At 38.9% G+C, this 20,958-nt stretch overlaps 1 protein-coding gene across 1 annotated transcript in view; it reads right to left on the minus strand.

Moving 5' to 3' along the window:
• Positions 1-20,958, minus strand: part of LOC131076265 (pyruvate kinase isozyme G, chloroplastic) — a 186,316-nt gene that overhangs the window by 120,856 nt on the left and 44,502 nt on the right. Inside the window, exons 2-6 of the mRNA XM_058013352.2 lie at positions 20,636-20,923; positions 12,268-12,433; positions 11,154-11,288; positions 10,667-10,777; positions 10,382-10,470 (exon numbers count right to left, since the gene is read on the minus strand). Coding sequence (XP_057869335.2) covers positions 10,382-10,470; positions 10,667-10,777; positions 11,154-11,288; positions 12,268-12,433; positions 20,636-20,923 — 789 coding nt within the window. The remainder of the gene's footprint in view (positions 1-10,381; positions 10,471-10,666; positions 10,778-11,153; positions 11,289-12,267; positions 12,434-20,635; positions 20,924-20,958) is intronic.

The raw sequence follows: 20,958 nt of genomic DNA on the forward strand, positions 1-20,958 counted from the left end.
CTAACTCTAGAGATGTAAGAGCGATGGACAATCTTTGGTGAAACTCAACTAAGCTTTGCTTTGACATGCAACGAACATCTCCGCAAGGCTAGTGCGATCTTCTAGGGATAGATTTATGATTTTTAAATCACCACTACAAGCATAGACACCATCAAGTTGATGCATATCAATGAGGAAGTAGCAATTGAAGATGGATCCAATTGACTAAGCAAGACACTTTACAATCAGCAAGGTGTCAGTAGTATGAATATACGAATTTCACCATTGATCATGCACAAAGTTCTTCCATTCATCTAAACAACACGAAAATTAAAAGAGAAGTAGAGACCATGCAAATTGCTGAATCAACATATGAATTTCACCATATCTTCAATGAAGTTTACATGCTTCTTATAACAATGTCTTGGCAACAATCTTTGCCTTCTCTTCCTATTCTACTCTAACTGCTTGCTATCTATTCTTAAACTACTAACTATCTATTACTACTATTAGCCTTTACAAATGAAAGAGTGGAGCCTTATATAGTGCTCTCATTACAATTCAGTGGCTCAGATTGATTCACAATCAATGGCCAAGATTGAAGGATAGAAACCCTAATTAGGGTTCGTTACACCCATTGCAAGCATTTAATGCTTGAACAATGATAAGATTACATTAAAATGGACACATGTCCTTCCTTGAATAATTGACCAATAGATGACAACGGTAAGTGCATCAAACTTTGTGCCCAAGTGGTGGTTATCTTCTTTGATGGACGAGTTAGGTACATTGAACTTGGACGCCTTATCCTAAAATAATATGATTGGTGGATGATTGGGAGCCACCTCAGCTAGCTTGATCTTTGTAACACATTACAAGTGTGTGAATGAATGAGGCATATCTCTTGATACTCGGCATTTCCAAGCTCGAACAATGAATGAGGTGATGATGGGAGATATTCCCCAATCGCATCATTTTCTAGCTTTGATTTGCTCTTCAGAAACTCTCTTCTGTCTTGGACACTTCCATACTGGAGCTTCCAATGATTCTTGGATTTCTATACTGACAATGATTCTTGGATTTTTGGAGGAAATTCAAGATTGTGAAAAATTTCTTCCTTGAGTGCTTGATGTTGATCGCTATTCTTTGCCTTGATGTTGCTTGCAGCCTGCCATTTCACTCTCTTTATCAGCCACCTGCAACACAAACAGAGATACAATCAAACACACTAAATATATCTAACATATATTGATTTCACCCATTTTCGACTTTCTAATCTAATATATATGCTAAAGTGGTATGAAATGATATTCTAACTTCTGTTCTTATGTCTGATTTTTATCACTTCATATCTGATTTTCCATTGCTTAAGACCTGATTTTTATGTCTGCTCCTTCAATTCGTACTCAAATCTGCTCCTTAAATTGCTTTGAAACAAATTTGAATGATATTGGAATGCAACTTAGCACCTCTCTTACATGAATCACACCTCTTCCTTGCCTCAGCCGACTTGACATTTAAAATAATTTTATTGCCAATGGTCATGTCTTTTAAATGAAATGTTTCCTCCTTAAGTCACTGATTTGATATAGTAAAGGAAACCTCAAAACCTTATGTCACACATTCAGCATAGCAAAGGAAATAAACAAATCCTCATGCCGCACATCTTAGGGGGCAATGACAATAGTTGATCCTTAAGTCACACATCTTGGGTGGCAAAGGAAATCACCTTTCTCTTAAGTCGCGCATCTCACATGTCAAAGGAAATGATTAAAACCTTATGTCGCACATTAAAGATGGCAAAGGAAGTGATTCATCTCTTATGTCGCTGATTTATCATAGCAAAGGAAGTCCTTAATTCGCTGATTTGGCAAGGCATCGGAAGTCATTCAAAATGTTAAAGTCACTCTTTTGAATAGTCAAAGGAAGAGCTGAATTCTTATGTCTCGCATTAGAGGCATCAAAGGAAATGACAAGGCTTAAATCATATTTTCGAATCATCAAAGGAAGTGTTCATTCGCTTTTTTTGGGAGTCATAGGAAATGAAGATCTGGCTGGTGGTTTGTGAAGTGGCATTGTTAAGGCCTTAAAAATACTTTCGCTCTCTTCCTTTCTTTGTGAGGCCCAAACAATGGCGTGGCACAGTAGTGAGGTGAAGGGGAGTCAAAGGCAATGAGGTGGAAGGGATGCGCGGCGAAGGAGTGGTAAGGAGAAGCCACGAGGGTAAGGTGGTAGGTATGGGTGAATGGGAGGAAATGGGATGCGTGGGGAGGATAAGTGCTCCAGTGGGGAGTCATAATAGATAAAGGATGTCGTGGCAAAGGAATGTTTTAAGGGGGTAGGTTAGGATAGGATCAAGGTAGGAGGTAGTAAAGGATTTGACGGTGGGTACTGAAAGGGGTAGGCTAAAGGGAAGCAAGGGGTAAGGGATACCATGGGAAAGGAAGGTGGGAGGTATAAGGACTAGAATAAAGGTAGGAAGTGTGGGTGAAGGTGAGAGGAAGGAAGGTGAAGGATAAAGGAAAGAAAGGGTGTAGGTATGGGAAGTTAGAAAATGGGAAGGTGAATGGAAATGAGGGGAGATGATAAAGGAAGAAAGATGAAGGAAGATGGAGGGATAAGGGATGGAAGATGTAGGTGAGGTGGTAATGAGAGGGGAGATGGAGAAAGGTAGTGAAAGGAGATGGCAGTGGAAGGACAAAAATGAGGATGGAAGAAGAAAGATGGGTGGAAGGTAGGGAGTTGAAGGGTGAAGGGAAAGAAAGAAAGTGAAGGAAATAGGAATGGAAGGTGAAGTGGAAAGGAAGGGAGTAAGGATGGAAGTTGGGGGAAAACAGAGATTGAAGAAAGGTAGAAAGTGGGGGTGATGGAAGGAAGTGAAAGGAAGGGTAGATGGAGGATGGGAGAAGGTGAAGTAGAAGGGATGAATGTCAAAGGAAGGATGAGAGGAAAGAGGTGTTTTCCCCATAGGGTGTCAGGTTAAGACATTGCATAAACGACAGAAGTATAGTACACAGAATATATGGAACTCACAAGTGTTTTATTGATTCATAATAAGCCAATACATACAATGATCGCAATATGTTTGACTACAATAGCATGTCCAAAGACTGGGAACAGATACAATGTAAAGGAGTCGGTCAGTTACCCAGTGCCAACTACCGACAACTGACGGGTTAACTGCCGATGCTAACACAATTTACCTTCATGCTTAATTACCCGACAACATCATCCCCCCCAAAAAGAAATGTCGTCTTCGGACGACAGACAACCAAAATGGGAATGATGGACAAGCAAAACCGAAACCCAAAACAACAACTAAGAGAGTGCAGAGGGCGTCCCTGATGAAGAAGGCGTCAGTGGTGGGGTAGCGGTGGATGCCAATCGCCCATGTAGCTCGTACACTTGCTTCGTCCTCCTCTTCAGATCCCATTCTGCCACCATCTGCCGCTCCATTGCAGTCTTCACCATATAGGCGGCCTCCAACACCTCCTTATCCTTCTTGTCCATGCTCTCCAGTGCACTGACCAATCGAGTCTCCAACTGCTCTCTGGATGCCCTTTCCTCTTCCAGCTGCATAACCAAGGCAAACTTATCTACCACTAGAATGTCCATCGTTGTCCGAGTCTGTGCCATGGTAGCCTGAACCTCCCGAAACCTGGCAGTCAGCTCCTCCCGAGCTATCACTGCTGCTACGCGCAAGGCCTCAGCTGTGGATGCCATGTGTTGTGTCCTCTGGAGCTCAAGATAGCCTTCGCAGAAGGCCTACTCCACCTCTCTCAACAAGGACTACATCCAGGTCTCACCAACCCCCTCAATGAGGCGCCAAGCCTCCAGCATCGCCAGGTTCTCCGTCTCAAGCCACCCGGCAGACTCAAAACAGCTCCCAAACTCCTCTCTGCATCCAGTGTGGGCAAAGGTCAACAACCTCTCCATCCCCTCGACCATGGCGGCATCCTCTTGGAGTCTGGCAGATGACACAAGCCGCTGGGCTCCTAGAGTCATCTCGGCAATGAACTGCTCAAATTCTCTCGTACCCTGCTGTACTCCCACAGGCACCACCTCCTCTCTATAAAAACTGGTTACTACATCCGCCGGGGGTGACACAGCCCTCTGAAGCACCCTATTGCTCGGAGAACTCCCTTCCTCCAGATCAATGATATCCAAGGAATGCATCTCCCTACTTGGAGATAGAGTGGCCTCCCCTACAGGTGCCATGGGTGTGAGCTGGTAACGGCTCAACCAGGCGCTGAGGTCATCATGGAGAGCGCCTGTTTCCATCATTACCTCCTACATATAACCTGGCACACCTGGCACATCCTGCTCCATGGAAGCCCTGCACTCACCAAGATACCCGACCCATCCTGCTGAACAAAGGTCGCTCCAGAGTCGGTCCTTGCTCTGGTCTCAACCCTCGGCGGTGTCATAGCTATCGTCACCCAAGGCTGCCCAAAGCTAGGTACTAGCACCGTGGTGACTACGCTGACTGTCCCGAATGACCGTGGCACCGCCAACTGACAAGTCTCCGGTAAGCGTGCTGGTGTAAAGTGGACCCGAGCCTGGTGCGATGCTAGAACGGAACCTTCTGTACCTGTCGATTCCACTACCTCCTCTTCAAGCAACTGGTCACCCCCTCTACCTGCCAACCGAAAGCTCCCTCCACTCATCTAGGAGGTGTCTGCGGATTCCTCCTTGCCGCTATCAGCATCCTCCTCTACGTCAGACTCTTCTGTGTCGGACTCTGTTTCTGACATGGTGGGCTTCTTCCTTTTTGTGCCCAGACGTGCCTCCGCGCCATGTGCCAAGACATCCAAGTGCAACCAGTAGAATATAGGCAGCTGGTCCGGTGCAACACGACCTTGTGGCTCCAATGGCTATGAGCCTGGGGTGATCTGCGTGCAGACTGCATCGAGAAATAACCCAATGGTGTGATGCGGCATGTAAAATTTCTTGTACTGTAGAGTCATGAACTTGTCCATCCTATCCACCAGCAGTGATGCCCAATCATACACCACCCCATTGTGCAGCCCATTCATCAACACTATTTGTGCGATAGCTATGTCAGACGCGCAGCTGGCACCTGTAAGGCAACTCTTCACTATGGACAATAGGCATCGCCATACTCCCTTAGCCAAAAATGTTTTCTTGACCCCCCTACTCTTGCCTGCACTTTTGAGGCTATCTTTTTCTCCTTGCGTGAGGTTATCCCTCAACATCAACTGTAGCAAGGTGGCATGGTTTTCTGGAGTGATTTTCTGTGAAGTATCGATTTTTTCCCTTTCAACCCCGATATGCCAAACACCCTGCTGAACTCGCCTGCCGTGAAGGAAATAGTTATCCGTTGGTGCTGATAGTCAAATACAGACTGGTGGCGGTGTCTATCATAGTTGCCAATCATGGCACGCAAAACCACCTCAAAATCTTTTATGCAAAAAATTGGCATTTGGACAGCCCAGTGTTCCTGTGCCTGGCAAAGGTTTTTCTTTATCGGGTCATCGTGAGGTGTCTTCGCCCACCAATTCTTGAAGTCTGTTCCATTAAGACCCTCGAACACAATATTGTCTGCTATTACCTCTTCCTTGTCCTTTGTAGACTGAATTTTTGGACGATGCTTCCTGCTTTTCTGACTGCTGCTCATCCCGAGGCTGCCTGCAATATGCACACCAGATGGAAAAACTCACTTGCCTATGTCTACACTTGATTCTGAAGTTTTCCACCCTCCCTGTAACTTGTCTTCTAACAGCTATAATCGTTTTCTCCAATCCGCCTTGTTCCTGTTTGTGTCCATTGATTCCTGATTAATTCCCTTAATCTGCTTTTATAGAGTTTTTAACCTTCTTGCACGTGCTGCCCTTCCTTCCAAATGTCAAGTACGGTGTACGGTTGTGGCATGCGGTGTACTTGGCATGCGGGTGTGCAATGTATGGCGTGCAATCTTCTTCCTCCGCAATTTTTCCTTGGCTTGTAATCTCCTTCCTTCGCGATTTTTCCTTGGCTTCTCCTGGAGACCTGTCAGTTGGCAGTGCCACGGTCATTCGGGACAGTCAGCGTAGTCACCACGGTGCCAGTACCTAGCTTTGGGCAGCCTCGGGTGACAATAGCTATGACACCGCCGAGGGTTGAGACCACAGCAGGGACCGACTCTGGAGCGGCCTCCGTTCAGCAAGATGGGTCGGGTATCTTGGCGAGTGCAGGGGCTTCCATGGAGCAGGATGTGTCGGGTGTGCCAGGTTATATGCAAGAGGTAATGATGGAAGCAGGCGCTCTCCATGATGACCTCAGCGCCTGGTTGAGCCGTTACCAACTCACACCCGTGGCACCTGTAGAGCGACTCTTCACTACAGACAACAGGCATCGCCATACTCCCCGGCAACGGCGCCAAATGTTTTCCCCGTAGGGTGTCAGGTTAAGACATTGCATAAATGACAGAAGTACAATACACAGAATATATGGAACTCACAAGTGTTTTATTGATTCATAATAAGCCAGTACATACAATGATTGCAATATGTTCGACTACAATAGCATGTCCAAAGACTGGGAGTCAGTCAATTACTCGGTGCCAACTGCCGACAACCAACGGATTAACTGCCGATGCTAACACAATTTACCTTAATGCTTAATTACCCAACAACAAGAGGGTGAAGAATAGATGGATGGAAATGGAAGTGGAAAGGGAGATGGAGAGGTGAAGAATGTGGTGAAGGTATAGGGGGGTGGAAGGAAGGAAGTATAAAGTGGCAAAGGGAAGGAAGAGAAGATGGAAGGGCTGCGGAGTGAGATGGAAAGATGGAAGGGTGAAAGAGAGATGGCAATGGTAGGGAAAGGAAATGGGGGGAGATGGAAGGAAGTGATTGGGATTCAGCACCTATCGGCAGTGCTGGGAGAAGTGGAAGTGATTATGCCTCAGGTCGCACATTTCCAGTGTCAAAGGAAGTAACTCAATCCTTGGTTGAGCAAAGAAGTGGTGTCAATGCCTTGGCTGGGAAAAGAAAGTGTTGTCAATGCCTTGGCTGGGCAAAGGAAATGCTTAAGATGCTAATCTAGGCAATCTAAGGAAATGCTTAAGTAGCACTATTTCAAGGGTCAATGACAGTGCCTGAATGCTTCTGTCACATTTTTTAGGGGTCAATGACAGTGGTTGAAATGCTAAGTCGCACATTTGAGGGGTTAATGACAGTCCTCTAAAATGCAAACTTAGAATGCTTGACCTCCAAAATCAACTTGCCTTAGCCAAATTTGTACCTCATTTCCGATTTTGCAAGCAAAAGGTGTAAATCATTCATTTCATAAGCCTTGAGAACAAACTGACCTCACTTCATCCCAAAGAGAGAGACCTTACTTGATTACCTCTTAGCCACCTAAGGTACTACACCTCTTCCAAGTGAAAGGCTAATAACTAAAAGACTCCACAACTAACCTAGAAAGCAGAAAAAAGTGGGGGTCCCCATTTGCAATTGGGCGATGTGTGAAATGGTCACAACATAGCCCTTCCAAGGGAGCCACTGCCCAACTTCATTGTTGGTTCTATTATCTATATTTTCAGTACAGCAACTTGAAGCCCTTTCAAGAGAGCCACTGCCTAACTTCATTGTTGGTTCTCTTCCAATGACTTGTGAATAGGTGAGCATGGGTTGACCATCTCAATTCCTAAATATGCCTCCTTAACCCCACTCACGGATCCTAGGTTTCCCTTGGCAGTGTCATCATGATATCCTTAGATTATTCTTTCCTAAGTAACAGATCCCATTGTCAGGGAATTTTTTTATACTTCTGACCTCTAATATATTTTGAGCTCTAATATTTCCTCCATTTGAAAGTATCGAATTTCACATGCTTGCCTCTTTCTTAATCTGTTCATACCCTTAAGTTTTTGGGTCATGAAATTTGGCCTAATGCACCTCAAACCTTGCAGTATAGCATACCTCATCTTGATACTTGGGAAGAACCCTGGATCTTTATACTATTCAAAGCACACATGAATGAATTTCTCACAGATACCTTATAGAAATTTTGAGATTCACAATTAGGGCAGGAACTTAATAATAAGAGACATCAGACAAATGAATACACACACACACATAGAATAGGTAGTGGGTTTAAAGTCAGAAAACCCACGGGAAAAAATCCACTTTAATGTCTCCTCCATTCTGTTGGCATGATTTATCATTGATGTCATAATGTACCCAGATCAGATTTATACAAGACAATGATAAATCGGAACAGGAAGAATGTGTTTATATATATACCATTGGCATGTGCAGAATGTTACAATGATAAATCAGAACAGGAAGGCATGTGCAGAATGTTATACCTTCCTTTCCTTTTAGAAATGGTCTTCTCAGTGTTGCACGTATTCATTTTGAAGATATCATATTGCTGATCCTAGTCGCTGGGGAAAGAATTTTGTCTTGGACAGATCTGTGTTCGGTATGCTTTTTCGACTTTACGTTGTTTTTGAAAATGTTTGAATTCATGGTATTTGTGTTTGGTATTTAATAATATCTTGGCAAATCATTGAGATGATGGTTTAGACAGTTGTAACTAAGTTACAACTAATTTGTGTATTAATGCCAAGTTAATATCAATAGAACTTCTATATGAACTTAGCGTAAAAGAAGTTCTAGTCATTTTTTTAATGCAGTTGTAACTACCTCAGGTAGTTCTTCCACCCATACGTAACTTACTCCTAACCATCATTTCTGGACAATTATATTCAGCGATTTGGGAGAATGGTGGTGAGAGATTTGGTTGGCTATTGAGGTATGGAAAAATAAATTATTCTAAGACAAAAGATAATAGCATAGGATATGATTATATACAGATCATAAATCTGAGATGATTTTTGTTGAGACATTGAAAAAAGACTGGAGGATCTTGTGAAGATCCTAGAAACTGAAAATAATTTCTCGGTCTGTATAAAGCTTATAAATCAGTGAAAATGAAAGACGTTTTTCTGAATCAGCAGTAAGAGGAATATCGAAGTATGCTTCATTATTAAAGAATATAGATTCAGTATGCATACAGAAAGTGCAGAGAATTGACTCAGGTATAAAATAATTCATGTTGTTTACATTATTTTATTGAAGAACCTGATGATTTTTGCAGACTGCGTGGTCAATAACATGAATATTGAATCTGTCATCTAATTCAGATTGAATGGTATACATTCTTGTTTTATAATACCTGATTTTGATAAGTCTTTTTGACATCATTTGATATCAGTCAAAGTGGTGGTTATCTGTGTTAGAAAAGAGTCTTCTTTGCTTGCAGATTTCTATTTAATATTCAGGGTAGACATGATACAGAGTCAGAACGTTATCTGGTGAGGATTTGTTTTGTAACAGAGGCATCTCGATTGTGTAAATTCATCAAGCATATTTTCTGTGTGTTGCATTGCAGAAATACAGAGTGTTGATTGTCTCTGAATATGTTTTGCAGAGACACAAAAGTGTTGATTGTTATTCTCGGAATATAGACTTACAGATGTACAGAGACATTTAGAGGTTTTTGATAGAAAACTCAGTTTTTAGTTCTTATAGTTTCAGATCATCCAAATAACTTATTGATTTTTCAGAACTGTAACAGTGCATCTGTATATTTGTCCCTAAACATGGAAGTTAATGCTGTGAATTAGAGTTGGTGCTCTCAGTTGATTGAGTTGGTGCTCAATAGAGAAGGGATTTGATGATTCCTTGGGTTGGTGCCCTAAAAGTTGTAAAGCATAGGACAGTAGATCCTAGCGGCATTTCTCACTGTGGTTTTAGCACATTGGGTTTCCACGTAAAATCTTGTGTGATGTATTCATATTGTTGCATCTTTTTCAGTTTCAGTTGTTGCATCTTTTAAATCTTTCAATTTTAGATAAAAGATTGATAAAAGGTTAAAGTGGTCAAGAAAGTTTGAAGTTTTGTACTACTGATTCACCCCCCTCGCCCCCCCTCTCAGTAGTACATCTGTGTTCTAGACATTCATCATTATCATCTTCATCATTGTAATTTGTATATAGTGAAAAGTCTTTAGGAACCTGTCGAAATTACAGATCTTGTCTCCATTTCACTCTCAACATGATGTTTTTCTAAAATACTATTTCTATGATTTCGGGGGCATTTCTAGGATTGTGTATGCAAGTACTAGCATAGCCAAGATTGGCATCTTCTATTTTATTGTTGTGTGTAGGTATATCATGGGATGATTCATAGCATGTTCAATGGTAAATTATGGATTTTGCCCCTCTACTACCATGTCTTACAAATTATCGCCTAGAAGGGTGCTTCCTTACCTGGAGAAGTCCTTAGATCCTAATAAATAGCCTTTAACCATAAGTCAACATCCCCCTCCAATATAAGAAGAAAGCATTATATCAACTCAAGTCAATCTTAGAATGTTGGAGACTACTTACTCCATCAGATGCAGAAATAATTGATTGAAGATTTGGAATTGAATCTGCACTTTCGATCTTAGGTATAATTTGTATATCTGCACCACAACCTATCAATGATTTCAAATAGTTATGTCAAAGCATAAGAAAATAAAAATCATTTCGATTTTCTTTATTGAATTTAAATTTTAATTTCTAACAAATTTTAGTCAAATCAAAGATTGCTCACTTGTAAGCCTTTTATCATCTACAATAGTTACTCCTACTGATGAACCCTAGGGAAAAAGTTTGTTTTGAGGAATTTACTTTTAAGATAGTTTTTCAATTCATGCACGACCTTAGCATCCTTCACAAAGGAAACAGCAAAAAAATCCACTTTATTCTCCACGCCAAACTTTATGTCCTCCCAATCTTTCTCTGCAGTAATCAAAAGAGAATAGGAAATAGACATGATCAACGTATTCTCACAAACCATACCAGATTATGAATTGAACGTAAACAAAGCAATGAACCCAAACAGATTTCAAAAGATTATAGGAATTATGTCTCAAAACTAAGACATGTTTTTCATATCTATGATAGATTAGCAATAAAGGAAGAAATTCCAGCAATAAATGCAAGACATGTATCTGAGATTGAAAATTCAGAGCCCAAGAAATCTCAACTTCTAAAGTTGGAAGATTGTCATTCTTGCCACAAAGCATGCTTAAAACTACAGATGCAATTTCTCAGACAATAGATTTGATGCAAAAATCCAAGCCCTAGATGGCTGCATAGGTTCCTTGATGTAAACCTGTTATTGATGGTAATGTTGCACTTTTTCCACGAACATTCAAATGACGACGAGATTTAAGTTCTCCTCCATCTTTGACTTCACAAATCACAGATTTTTTTGTTTTGGACTTCACCAGTAAAGACATCATTCCTCCTGTATTTCACCAACTTTAGAAAGTTTGCAAGCATGTTTAAACAACAAATTTATACTTATACTTTTGCCAAGTCCGTCCATTTCAAGACAAACACAGTATACCAACGAAAGAAAAGAAATGACTATTGAAACCGAAAGTAACTTGCATGTTTGATGTTGTCAGAAAAAAATGCCTAAACTATAAAGAGAAAAGGCCAAATATGTCAGGTCAAGTTTGACAAAAGTTATTAACAGAATAAAAGCCTCAAGGATCACTTATGATACAGCTAAATGAGTGATCTAGGTTTGCATTGAAGAACTCCTTAAATAAATGAGAATTTTATTTGGACAACATGAAACAAGACTAATTCAAATCATGGTTGTTAACAACTTAACAGCAGTTAGCTACAAACGTATAACAGCAGTTTATCATGGTGGGAAGAAGGGTGAAAATTCTTCACAGTTTAGCTCTTTCAATCGTGACATTGCTAGACAAATAAATACTCTTTTCAAAGTTTCTACAATGAAATATTTAAGGAGTTTATTATGTCATGGTTTAATAATATACAGATTTACAAGATGAGAAACTACCAAAGAACCCCAACAGAAAATTAGACAGAAGCAATGGAATGACATATTTATGCAGAGGCATCATATTTCCTATTAAGAAGGAAGTAAAACAGCTAAGATAATCCAATTTAGTATTCATTTGTACTATTCAAGTAATTCATAGTCTTTTAAGACACCTGATAATTTATTTCTATATCTTTTCACTATGTATCTATGCACTAATACCATGAAAATCGTAAATTATATCACATACGACCCTCCTTAATCTTATTCGCTGCATATATAAAATGAAAAAGTTGCAGTTGCCTCCTTTATTAAATCTGGATTTCATTGGTCCTTAACCTTTCATTTTGTGTTTCTTTCTGAAACAGGAGAATATAACTTTGTATTTTAAACTAAAACTGCAAAGATTAATATAGGCAGAAGATACCATCCACCAGAATTATGTCTCCATCTTCCACGTCATTTACAAAATCATCATAATTTACACTAACACAACTTTCAGAGCTCACTCCTCGCTTTGTAGTGAAAGTGAATTCTTGACCCTTCACAAGTTTGATGGGTCTTGGTAAATCTCCACTTCTAACTTCAGGGCCCTGTATGAAATGACTTAAGAATCAACAATAATATGTAACATGCATTCTTTCAGTAAACTGAAAGATCATTTGAAGGAAAATTAATTAAGAAGATTCAGTCAAGTCCACAACAAATTAAATGCCATGAAACATAATCACCGATGAATAAAAAGGGAATCCACCATCAAAAACCTATAAAGGCAATGAGTAAAAGGATAAGACTAAAATATCAGTACAATCATAAATAATAGTTTAAGTACAATCCTATTATATCACACCTAATAATATTCGTTTTGTTTCAAATGAGCACAAACATAGCAGAGTCATTTTATAGCTGCAAATGAAATATGTTCGGGCATAAAGTGTTTTTCCTCCTTCCTACTAGTATGCTACTTACCTTTATAAAGGTAAAGATAGTTTTTAGATCACTTCCTTGTGAGAGGCCGATTTGGTGTCTAAGAACCCCCTTAGGCAAGCTTTCCATGAGCAAATTATTTTTTATTTACTTTAATATTTCAGTGAGGCACACAGCCTTAACCCTCTCCAAATTTAAACCTGTCGCCTTCACTATGGAGTACATTTGCCTTAACCACCAAGCCAAATTTGGATGTAAGTCTCTCCATTTTCTATCTACTTGAATATTGAGTCTGGTACTGTTATAGATTTTACATGCATAAAAGATAGCCCATCCTACAATATATTTGAAGAAAACACTACGTACTTGTACTTGCTGCCAAAAGCTCTTTATAATGACCAAAGATACCGGCAGAATTGAAATAATTTAAATAAATAATATATATTTTGAATATTCTTAGTATTTGTTAGAAACTGCAAATCAAACTTAGATTATAATTTGTTTGGTAGCCGACTCTGTTTTAAGGTTTGTTGATTAATTAGATTTGTTTTACCTGTATGCCAAAATGCTAACACACTTTGTTGGAGTCCTTTGCATAGATATCTACACAGATGATGAATAAGATATGGTCATTCCATATTGGTATCAGAGCATTAGGATGATCCAAGTAAGTCAGCGTACCAGAGAGCATCGTCACAGATAGCTCTATTGTCAAGGAAAGAAGAGTCTGATCTGTAAACGTGGCTACGTCCTGAAGTGTCTGTTCCTGCACATCTTTGCTGCAGAAAGTTGGCAGCTTACTCAACACAGGAACTGCACCATTTTCAATAGAAAAAGTAGTCACATCTCTGGACAGATAGCACAACATGCAAGCTGCATGGAAAATTTCTGCAAGTGATCCCTTCACCGTGGAATATTATTGTATGCAATCAAATATCCCAAGTCTTCTAAATGAAATTTTACAGATCCTGTTTTGAAGGTTGAGGTACTTTTAACTTTTAAGTATTTGTGAAAGTGTACAATTTTGTACCTTTATCAGTTCCATCCAAGCTATTGAAAATAAATGAAAATGAAACGAAAAAAGTATGTGAATGAATATATAAAGGTTAAAATGAAAGAAGAAAAGAGCGCTAAGTAGAAAAATTTGTTTTTATATAGTACTTATGTATAAAGTTATGAAAAGGATTAATTTGTTTTCAAATAGAGGCTCATGCAAAGCAAACAAGGATATGATTTTGTTCATTTTATCTATTAATTCTAAACCATATGAACTAGTGGTTGTCATTAACATTAAAAATATTTCATGTTGGTGTGAAAAATGATCATTTCTGATTATGAGAAATGATTTTTATTTCTATGCTTGCGTAGATACATTGTTGGTACTATGGCATAACTCTGCTATGCTTTAAATATTTTGTGGCATGGAAGACAGCTAGGAGGTTTTCACTTTGGCATGGTAACCTTGTTGGTATATTTCCAGCATATCCCCTCGATATGCGACATGGTTTAACAACCTCCTTTGGGAAAGACAGCTAGCTCAACTCTCTAACAGGGATGGTAGCGATCTCTTGAATAGATTAATCTTTCGGGAGAAACAGCCAGCTCAACTCCCTATAATTGGTATCAGAGCAGGGTTGCGGGCTCGAATCCCCCTGGGTAATGCTAAGGGGGAGATTGTTGGTATAATTCCAGCATATCACCTTGGACCCAACACAATTTAACAGCCTCCTATGAGATCCTTAACTAGGATGGTAGAGGTTTCTTGAATAGATGCATCTTTTGGGAGAAACATGGTGCAGGAGCACCTACCTATGAAGGCATGAGCCAAGAACAAGATGATTTTCTATTAGTTAGAAGCAATGTAATAAGACCCTATGGGTCCTTTTTGTAATTCAATGTCCTAGGAGTGTGACAAGTTTTGTCATCTAGGGTCTGGTAGAGCAAATAGAGTCAATAAGGGTCACAATGGTCTAAATTGAGAGATCAAGTGACCACAAGTCTATTTGAGTCATTTTTGATGTTTTAAAATCAAATGTAATCATTTTGGGGGACTATGGTAGTCTAGAGTTTAAGTTGGTTGAATTATGCAAAAGTTGTCATATTGTCAATTTGTTGTCATGACAATTTTGCACTTTTTGTAAATCAAGATTCTCCAACGGTCAGTCAATTTGAAAAACAGTTGGAGGAGGTTGTGGTCGTTTGGGAAACACCTTTAAAGGCCCCAAAAACCAAAGAATGTATGTTGGTTGTGTTGGTTGATTTGGAAAGAAATTTGAAACAACAAGAACTGTTGGAAACTTGGAAAAACCGTCTAATTTATGTTGATTGCATACTGAAGGTGGTTTGGTAAGAATGCTCATGGCATAGATCTTGTAACTAGATTGTTTTACCTTTGTTTTTCTTTCAATGTGAAGTCTTGAAGTGATCGCTGCCCCATTCTACAAGCAAATCTCTACCGGGTAGCCTAAAACCCTTAAACCCCTAGGGTTTGACTGCAATAATGGGTTTAGGCCTATCAATCTTTAATTGAACACTCTGGGGTTACAGGAGATGATAGGCCACTGTATCATATGTTAGTACCAAAAGCCATTAAGAGGATACAACAAGACGAAGAGGATGGAGAACTAACCCTAGGTCCGGCATCTCTATGTGACAGACCGGTTTGATGAGTGCAGTGCATGAGAATTGAGAGGTAGAGCACTGGGAAAGGGTTTGAATGTGGTAGAAGAGTACTTTGGAGGTTTACATGACATTTCATGGTCAGTGATGGTCACCCATTAGGAGAACCAAAATAGTTTGTGAATTCAGTCAAATAGGTTTGAAAGCCCTATTAGGTTTGTTAGTGCAGCACCGGTTGGAATATCTGCAAGTTGATCCGGTATCGAAAACTGAGATATTGTTTAGAACTCCCAAAAGGGTATCTAAAAACATAACTTGTTTGTCTAGATCCTCAGAGTGTCAAAAGTTATCACTCAATTCCTTCAAATGGAGGCCTAATATCAACCGATTCAGGTTTGTGGGCAAGTGAGTCAAAATTGATCTTCCGGTGGATCTAAACCATGAAATCCTATTTCATTTGTGTTCAAGTGTTGTGAGAACACCCCTCCAAGGATTGTTGTATTGAATTGGTCAAGTGGGCCATTCAAACCCTTAAGCCTAGTAGTAGCCCACTCATTGTATGCAAGGGTGTGTGTAGCCACACAAGAACTTGAGAAGTGTTAGTTGTCTGTAAATGGACATAATGGAGCCTTGAGGTTTTCCAAGGCGTTGTTTGGTATCATTGAACCATTGCTTGACTTGGTAATTGTGTAAGGATCTTTGGAAATAGGGGTTACCGGTTGAGTCTGTGAACCTTAGAGATTGGCTGGTTAAGTTTGGCCAGCTCAACTCCCTATAAATCTGCCCTTATTTTCTTCTAAGTTTTGTGGCATCCTTCATCATTGGGCATGAACTTTCAAACTTGGCAAGGGATTTAGCTTCAGGAGTGTGCTTTCCTTTCACCTAGATGTGTATTTGCTGGTTGTATGCATACATGGTAGCTGCTGTGTATGTTTGGACTGCTACCTTGTATTACGGTGGTTTGCAATAATATTTAGATGCTTGCATAAAGAAAAAAAGGTCAAGACTGAGTCATATTCTAGTTGCAGCAATTTTCTATTTTATGAGTATCATGTAATGATTGAACCAAAGCATTTGCAAATCAGATTAGTTCTGGTAATGTTGAGCTTATTTATCATCTTTTGTGCCACTGCAAACATCAATGAAACATTGTCCTTTCAAGTGTTTTGCAAGTGTTATTTATTGCTCAATCATTTTATGCCTATCTGGAAAAGAATCTGTTTGAACTTTGAACATAAATCAAACATTATCTTGCAAGCAAACTGTTTGACAAATTACTCAGAACTGAAAGTAATCAAACAAATGATAATGTCAATTCATTCTTGTCACATTGATGTCAACTATGTTATATCTTCTGTCAAAATGATCAAGTCCTTAGATGTTGGTCAATCTTGGTCCATGAATGATGTATGCAGGTTGCTCATCACAAGTCAAGAAATCATATAATGTTTAACGAATGAACTTATTTAATTCAGTGTAAAACCAATGCTGCAAAAGCTTGTGTGGAGGTCATTCACCTGTTTGTTATTCCATGGAATTGAATTGAATTGAACAATATTGTCAAATTTCGTGTTGATATCATTGTGCTTCAAAGTGATAAATTTGTGTATTCCTTTGACAACTTACTTTGTGGAATCATGTGATATTCTTTCATTCTATCATTTCTTGTATCAATGCTAACATCTTGGTCTCTAATTCAGCCAATAAACAATATCTGTTGGCAGTTTTCAATCAAAACCTTGTTTATGGCTGAACAATGGTCTTTGTTTTAAGTTTTAACCAATAGGAAGTTACATTTGTTTGATATTAAGTCGTTAAATCTCAAAAATTCTAAAAATCTTTTTACAACCTTAGCTATTGATAGTTTGTGCTGCATTTAAGGCAAAAACATAGTCAAAGTAATAGTTTGTATTAAATGCAAATAGTTTGTATTAAATGCAAAACTCCCATTGAAAATTTGTACACTATAAATATTTGTGGTTCCTATTAGTTTAAGTTTAGTTGGATCTCAAGGAGCTTCCCCTTCTAATTTAAAGAATGATTTACCAGATTCACTATTATGTTTTGTGTTGTCATGAAGGTGACTAATTGAAACACCAACACTATCCCAAGTTTATTCTACTGAATCTAGTTTAGAGAGTTTCAGGTGAAGATGATTTGGTAGACAACGGCACCCATCAGTCCCATGTGATAAATGTGGCAATTTTGCAAAGAAGTTAGCTTGGGTGGTTCCTTAGAGAAGTGTGGAATTGATTGAATCTATTGCTTCTTTTCCCCAAAAATACTATTGTGACCAATTGTAATGTCCCAATTTTCGAGTTCTCTTGCTTGGCAATTGGTGCTGACTTTCTAGGTTTGTGTCAACCTGATCAGAGAGGTAATTTGATGTTACCAGAGAACTCAGATGGTCTGAAGGATTCATTTGACGCTTTCAACTATTATTTCTAGCTTTTGGTTTGGTCTCCAAGATTCTTGGAGGGAACAACTATTTTAAGTAAGTCATCCAATCGGGTTCGCTTATTATCATTCATCATTGATATCACTCTTGCACAGTTAGTTTTCGATTCTGGTGCATTTCAACCATTGTCACTACTTGGGTGCAACTGTGAGCTATATTTAATTATTTTTTCTTAATTTGCCATCTTAATTAAAATAATTTATAAGGCACCTCAGTATTATAACTCGTTGGAAAGCGAACGGAAAGTTTTAAATGTTGGGATGTTGAAAACTGACTTAAGTACTGAAAATGTTTTAAAAATAAATTAGATCACTTTTCAAAGTCAAAAGGATTATTTAATTAATAAAGTGATTTTATAATGGAGTTCCCAAAAAAGCTTATAATAGGGGGTTTTGAGAGCTCATTTGGTATGATATAGATTATACAGTTTATTATATTTCTTTGATTGAGACCCTTCTGGTTTGAGAGATTAAACACAGTTCATCTCAACCTCTAGAGGATGAAAACTCTCTTGAGAAGATCAATTCCGATGATGAAAGATTCTTCCCTAGTTGGTGATTTGGTGGAGTCACTCAGATTTGGCCACGGCTAAACTGGCTCCAAAACTGCACAGTACGGATCAGTAACCTTTGTGTTATTGATTTTTGCGAAAATTAAAGATCGTTGATCTTGATCAGCAGAATTAGCTGAGGCTTTGATTTTTCGAAAATTTTCGAAAAATCAATAACACGAGTTTTAACATGTGGTTTTGGAGCCAGTTTAGCCATTTCCCTCAGATTTTGCAATTGGATTCAAAGACTCGGGTTTGGAATTTTGTGAAGTCTTACTTTAAGACAAATTTCAGAGTTTATGGTTTCAGTGGTTTGAACTTCTCCAGGAAAGACATGGACACCAGTGATTGAATAGAAGTCCAAGTGTTAAGCAATTTAATCTTGGACCTCAGCAATTTTGATACTATGGTTAAGGCATGGGCATTCTAATTGAGTTGAGTTGATACTCCTTGCTGAGCGTGGAGTTTTCTGTTTTGGTTGGCCTTTGTTGTAGATGCCAGGGTAAAGAATAGTGGGTCGACTTGATATTGTGTAAGCAAGTAATCTGGAACACCTTATTTCTGAGTTATTTTATCTTCTTTTTCCCAAGTTCTTTGCTTCTTGGCTAGACGTGAGGCTCATTTCTAATTTGGGGAATCAAGCATTGAATGAATGACCAAGTTCTCACTGGATGTGAGGGATTATGCTTACCTTTTAGGCACATGGGTTATGTATGTGTTGAGTTTACTGTTGCTGGTTGACGTGAAGTTGAAGGTGGTCGTCGGAGTGGGATTCTGTTCTACCAAACCTGCCAATACTTTCAGCTACAGGACTGATGGTCTACTGAAGATCATCAGATACTCATTGTAGTCTTCTTTGATAGAGATTTCAAGGGTTTAAGATCAGATTTCCAACGTGGTATTGCTGAGTATAGTTCTGTGGTTTCCTGAGTGTTAAATCTGCCATTGAAGGAATTTTCCCATGCAGACCTGTACCTGTGGGTGAAGCATATAAAAGTTCACAAGCAGGGTGAATATTTATGTACTAAAGTACTGTTATTACTTATTTCTCTAATGAAGGCTAGCATTCTGAGTATTTTTTTCCATCAACAGTATGATACATTAAATGCCATGCATTTGAATACTGATGTCCGTTGTCAAAACTTCTTGTTGCAATATGATATTTGTTCAATTTTCACACATTATCATAATTGAATGGAAATTTATTTCAACTGAAACACATATCTCTGCAAACAAATAATCTTTCATTCTCAAGGTATGCAAACTGTTTGACAAAATTACTGTGAAGGGAAAAGTGAAAATTTGGGCAAAATTCCATAGGAGATCTCACACCAATGTGGAGGTAGATGAAGACGCAGAGGATTCTGCTAACAAGGATTGGCCGAAAAATGTGGTGAGTTCTAGTGTTGGTGGGTCAGAATCAGCTGCATTGAAGACTAAGTTGAGTGAGGTAAATATCGATATTGATACCCTAACCATGTTCTATCAAGATCTGCATACAGTTATTATGTTTTAATTTTTGCTTGTTTAACACAATGAAGACACATTAGAAGTTACTAGTAATCATAACTTTCCTCCTTTGTCAGGCTGCAAGTTGCAGAGGGCTATTAAAAGATCTAAAATCATTCATAAGATCAGATTTGAGCATTTAGATCTTCCTGCTGGTGATGATGAAAACAAACCTAAGTCTGTGGTAGTGGTGGCTGAAGCCTGGAACAATCAAATGTTTGATAAGGACAAGAAGATGAATGTTAAAGCTGGTGTAGGATGGTGGGGCTTTCTGCTCTTCCTTGACTCAGTTGGAGATGTGTTTTCTCTCAATTATGGTATCTTAGCTCTCTTGGGTGTTTCTTGGGTTATCCATGTTGTTTATCTATGCCAATTACACTCCTATAGGGGTTGTTCATGCAGGATTTTGCTCGTCTTTCAGCTCAGAGCCCCATAATAGAAACCCATACACAATATTATCTAAAAGAAATATATGGTCATTAAGGCTACTCATGATTAGTAATGGTAAGGGGCTTTATAAACAAAACATCAGTATGAATAAGCTATGAAAGAACAACAATGAATAACAGTTTGATAATATTGTCTACTGATTTCCAGCCACTCAAAAAATTTATTGATATTTTTTATCACAACAATGATGCTCAGAAATGAGAAATTACTTAAAATAATCTTTTTGGTTTTTTGATATTACAACAGTGCAATGAAACAGAAACAAATTTCCACAACTCTAACCTTGGTATCCAACATAATGCCAATGACATTATTTTCCAATTGTGCATTGTATTCTTTCACAAGATCAATAACCTTTCTGTGAGATTCATGATCTCCATGGGACATATTCAGACGAGCAACATTCATCCCTTCTTCAGCAAGCTTCCAAATCATCTCACGTGTACTTGTAGAAGGACCAATTGTGCACACAGTTTTTGTCTTCCGTAATACACTTGGCATTGCCCAAATACCAACTGAATTATCTGCACTGTGCTCTTCAATATCCCTGTCTAGGAAGCTTCTCTGTTCCTGTTAGGTATACAAATCCAGTTGTAAATACATAT

The sequence above is a fragment of the Cryptomeria japonica genome, chromosome 4 (genome assembly GCF_030272615.1).
Source record: "Cryptomeria japonica chromosome 4, Sugi_1.0, whole genome shotgun sequence".
Taxonomy (NCBI): domain Eukaryota; kingdom Viridiplantae; phylum Streptophyta; class Pinopsida; order Cupressales; family Cupressaceae; genus Cryptomeria; species Cryptomeria japonica.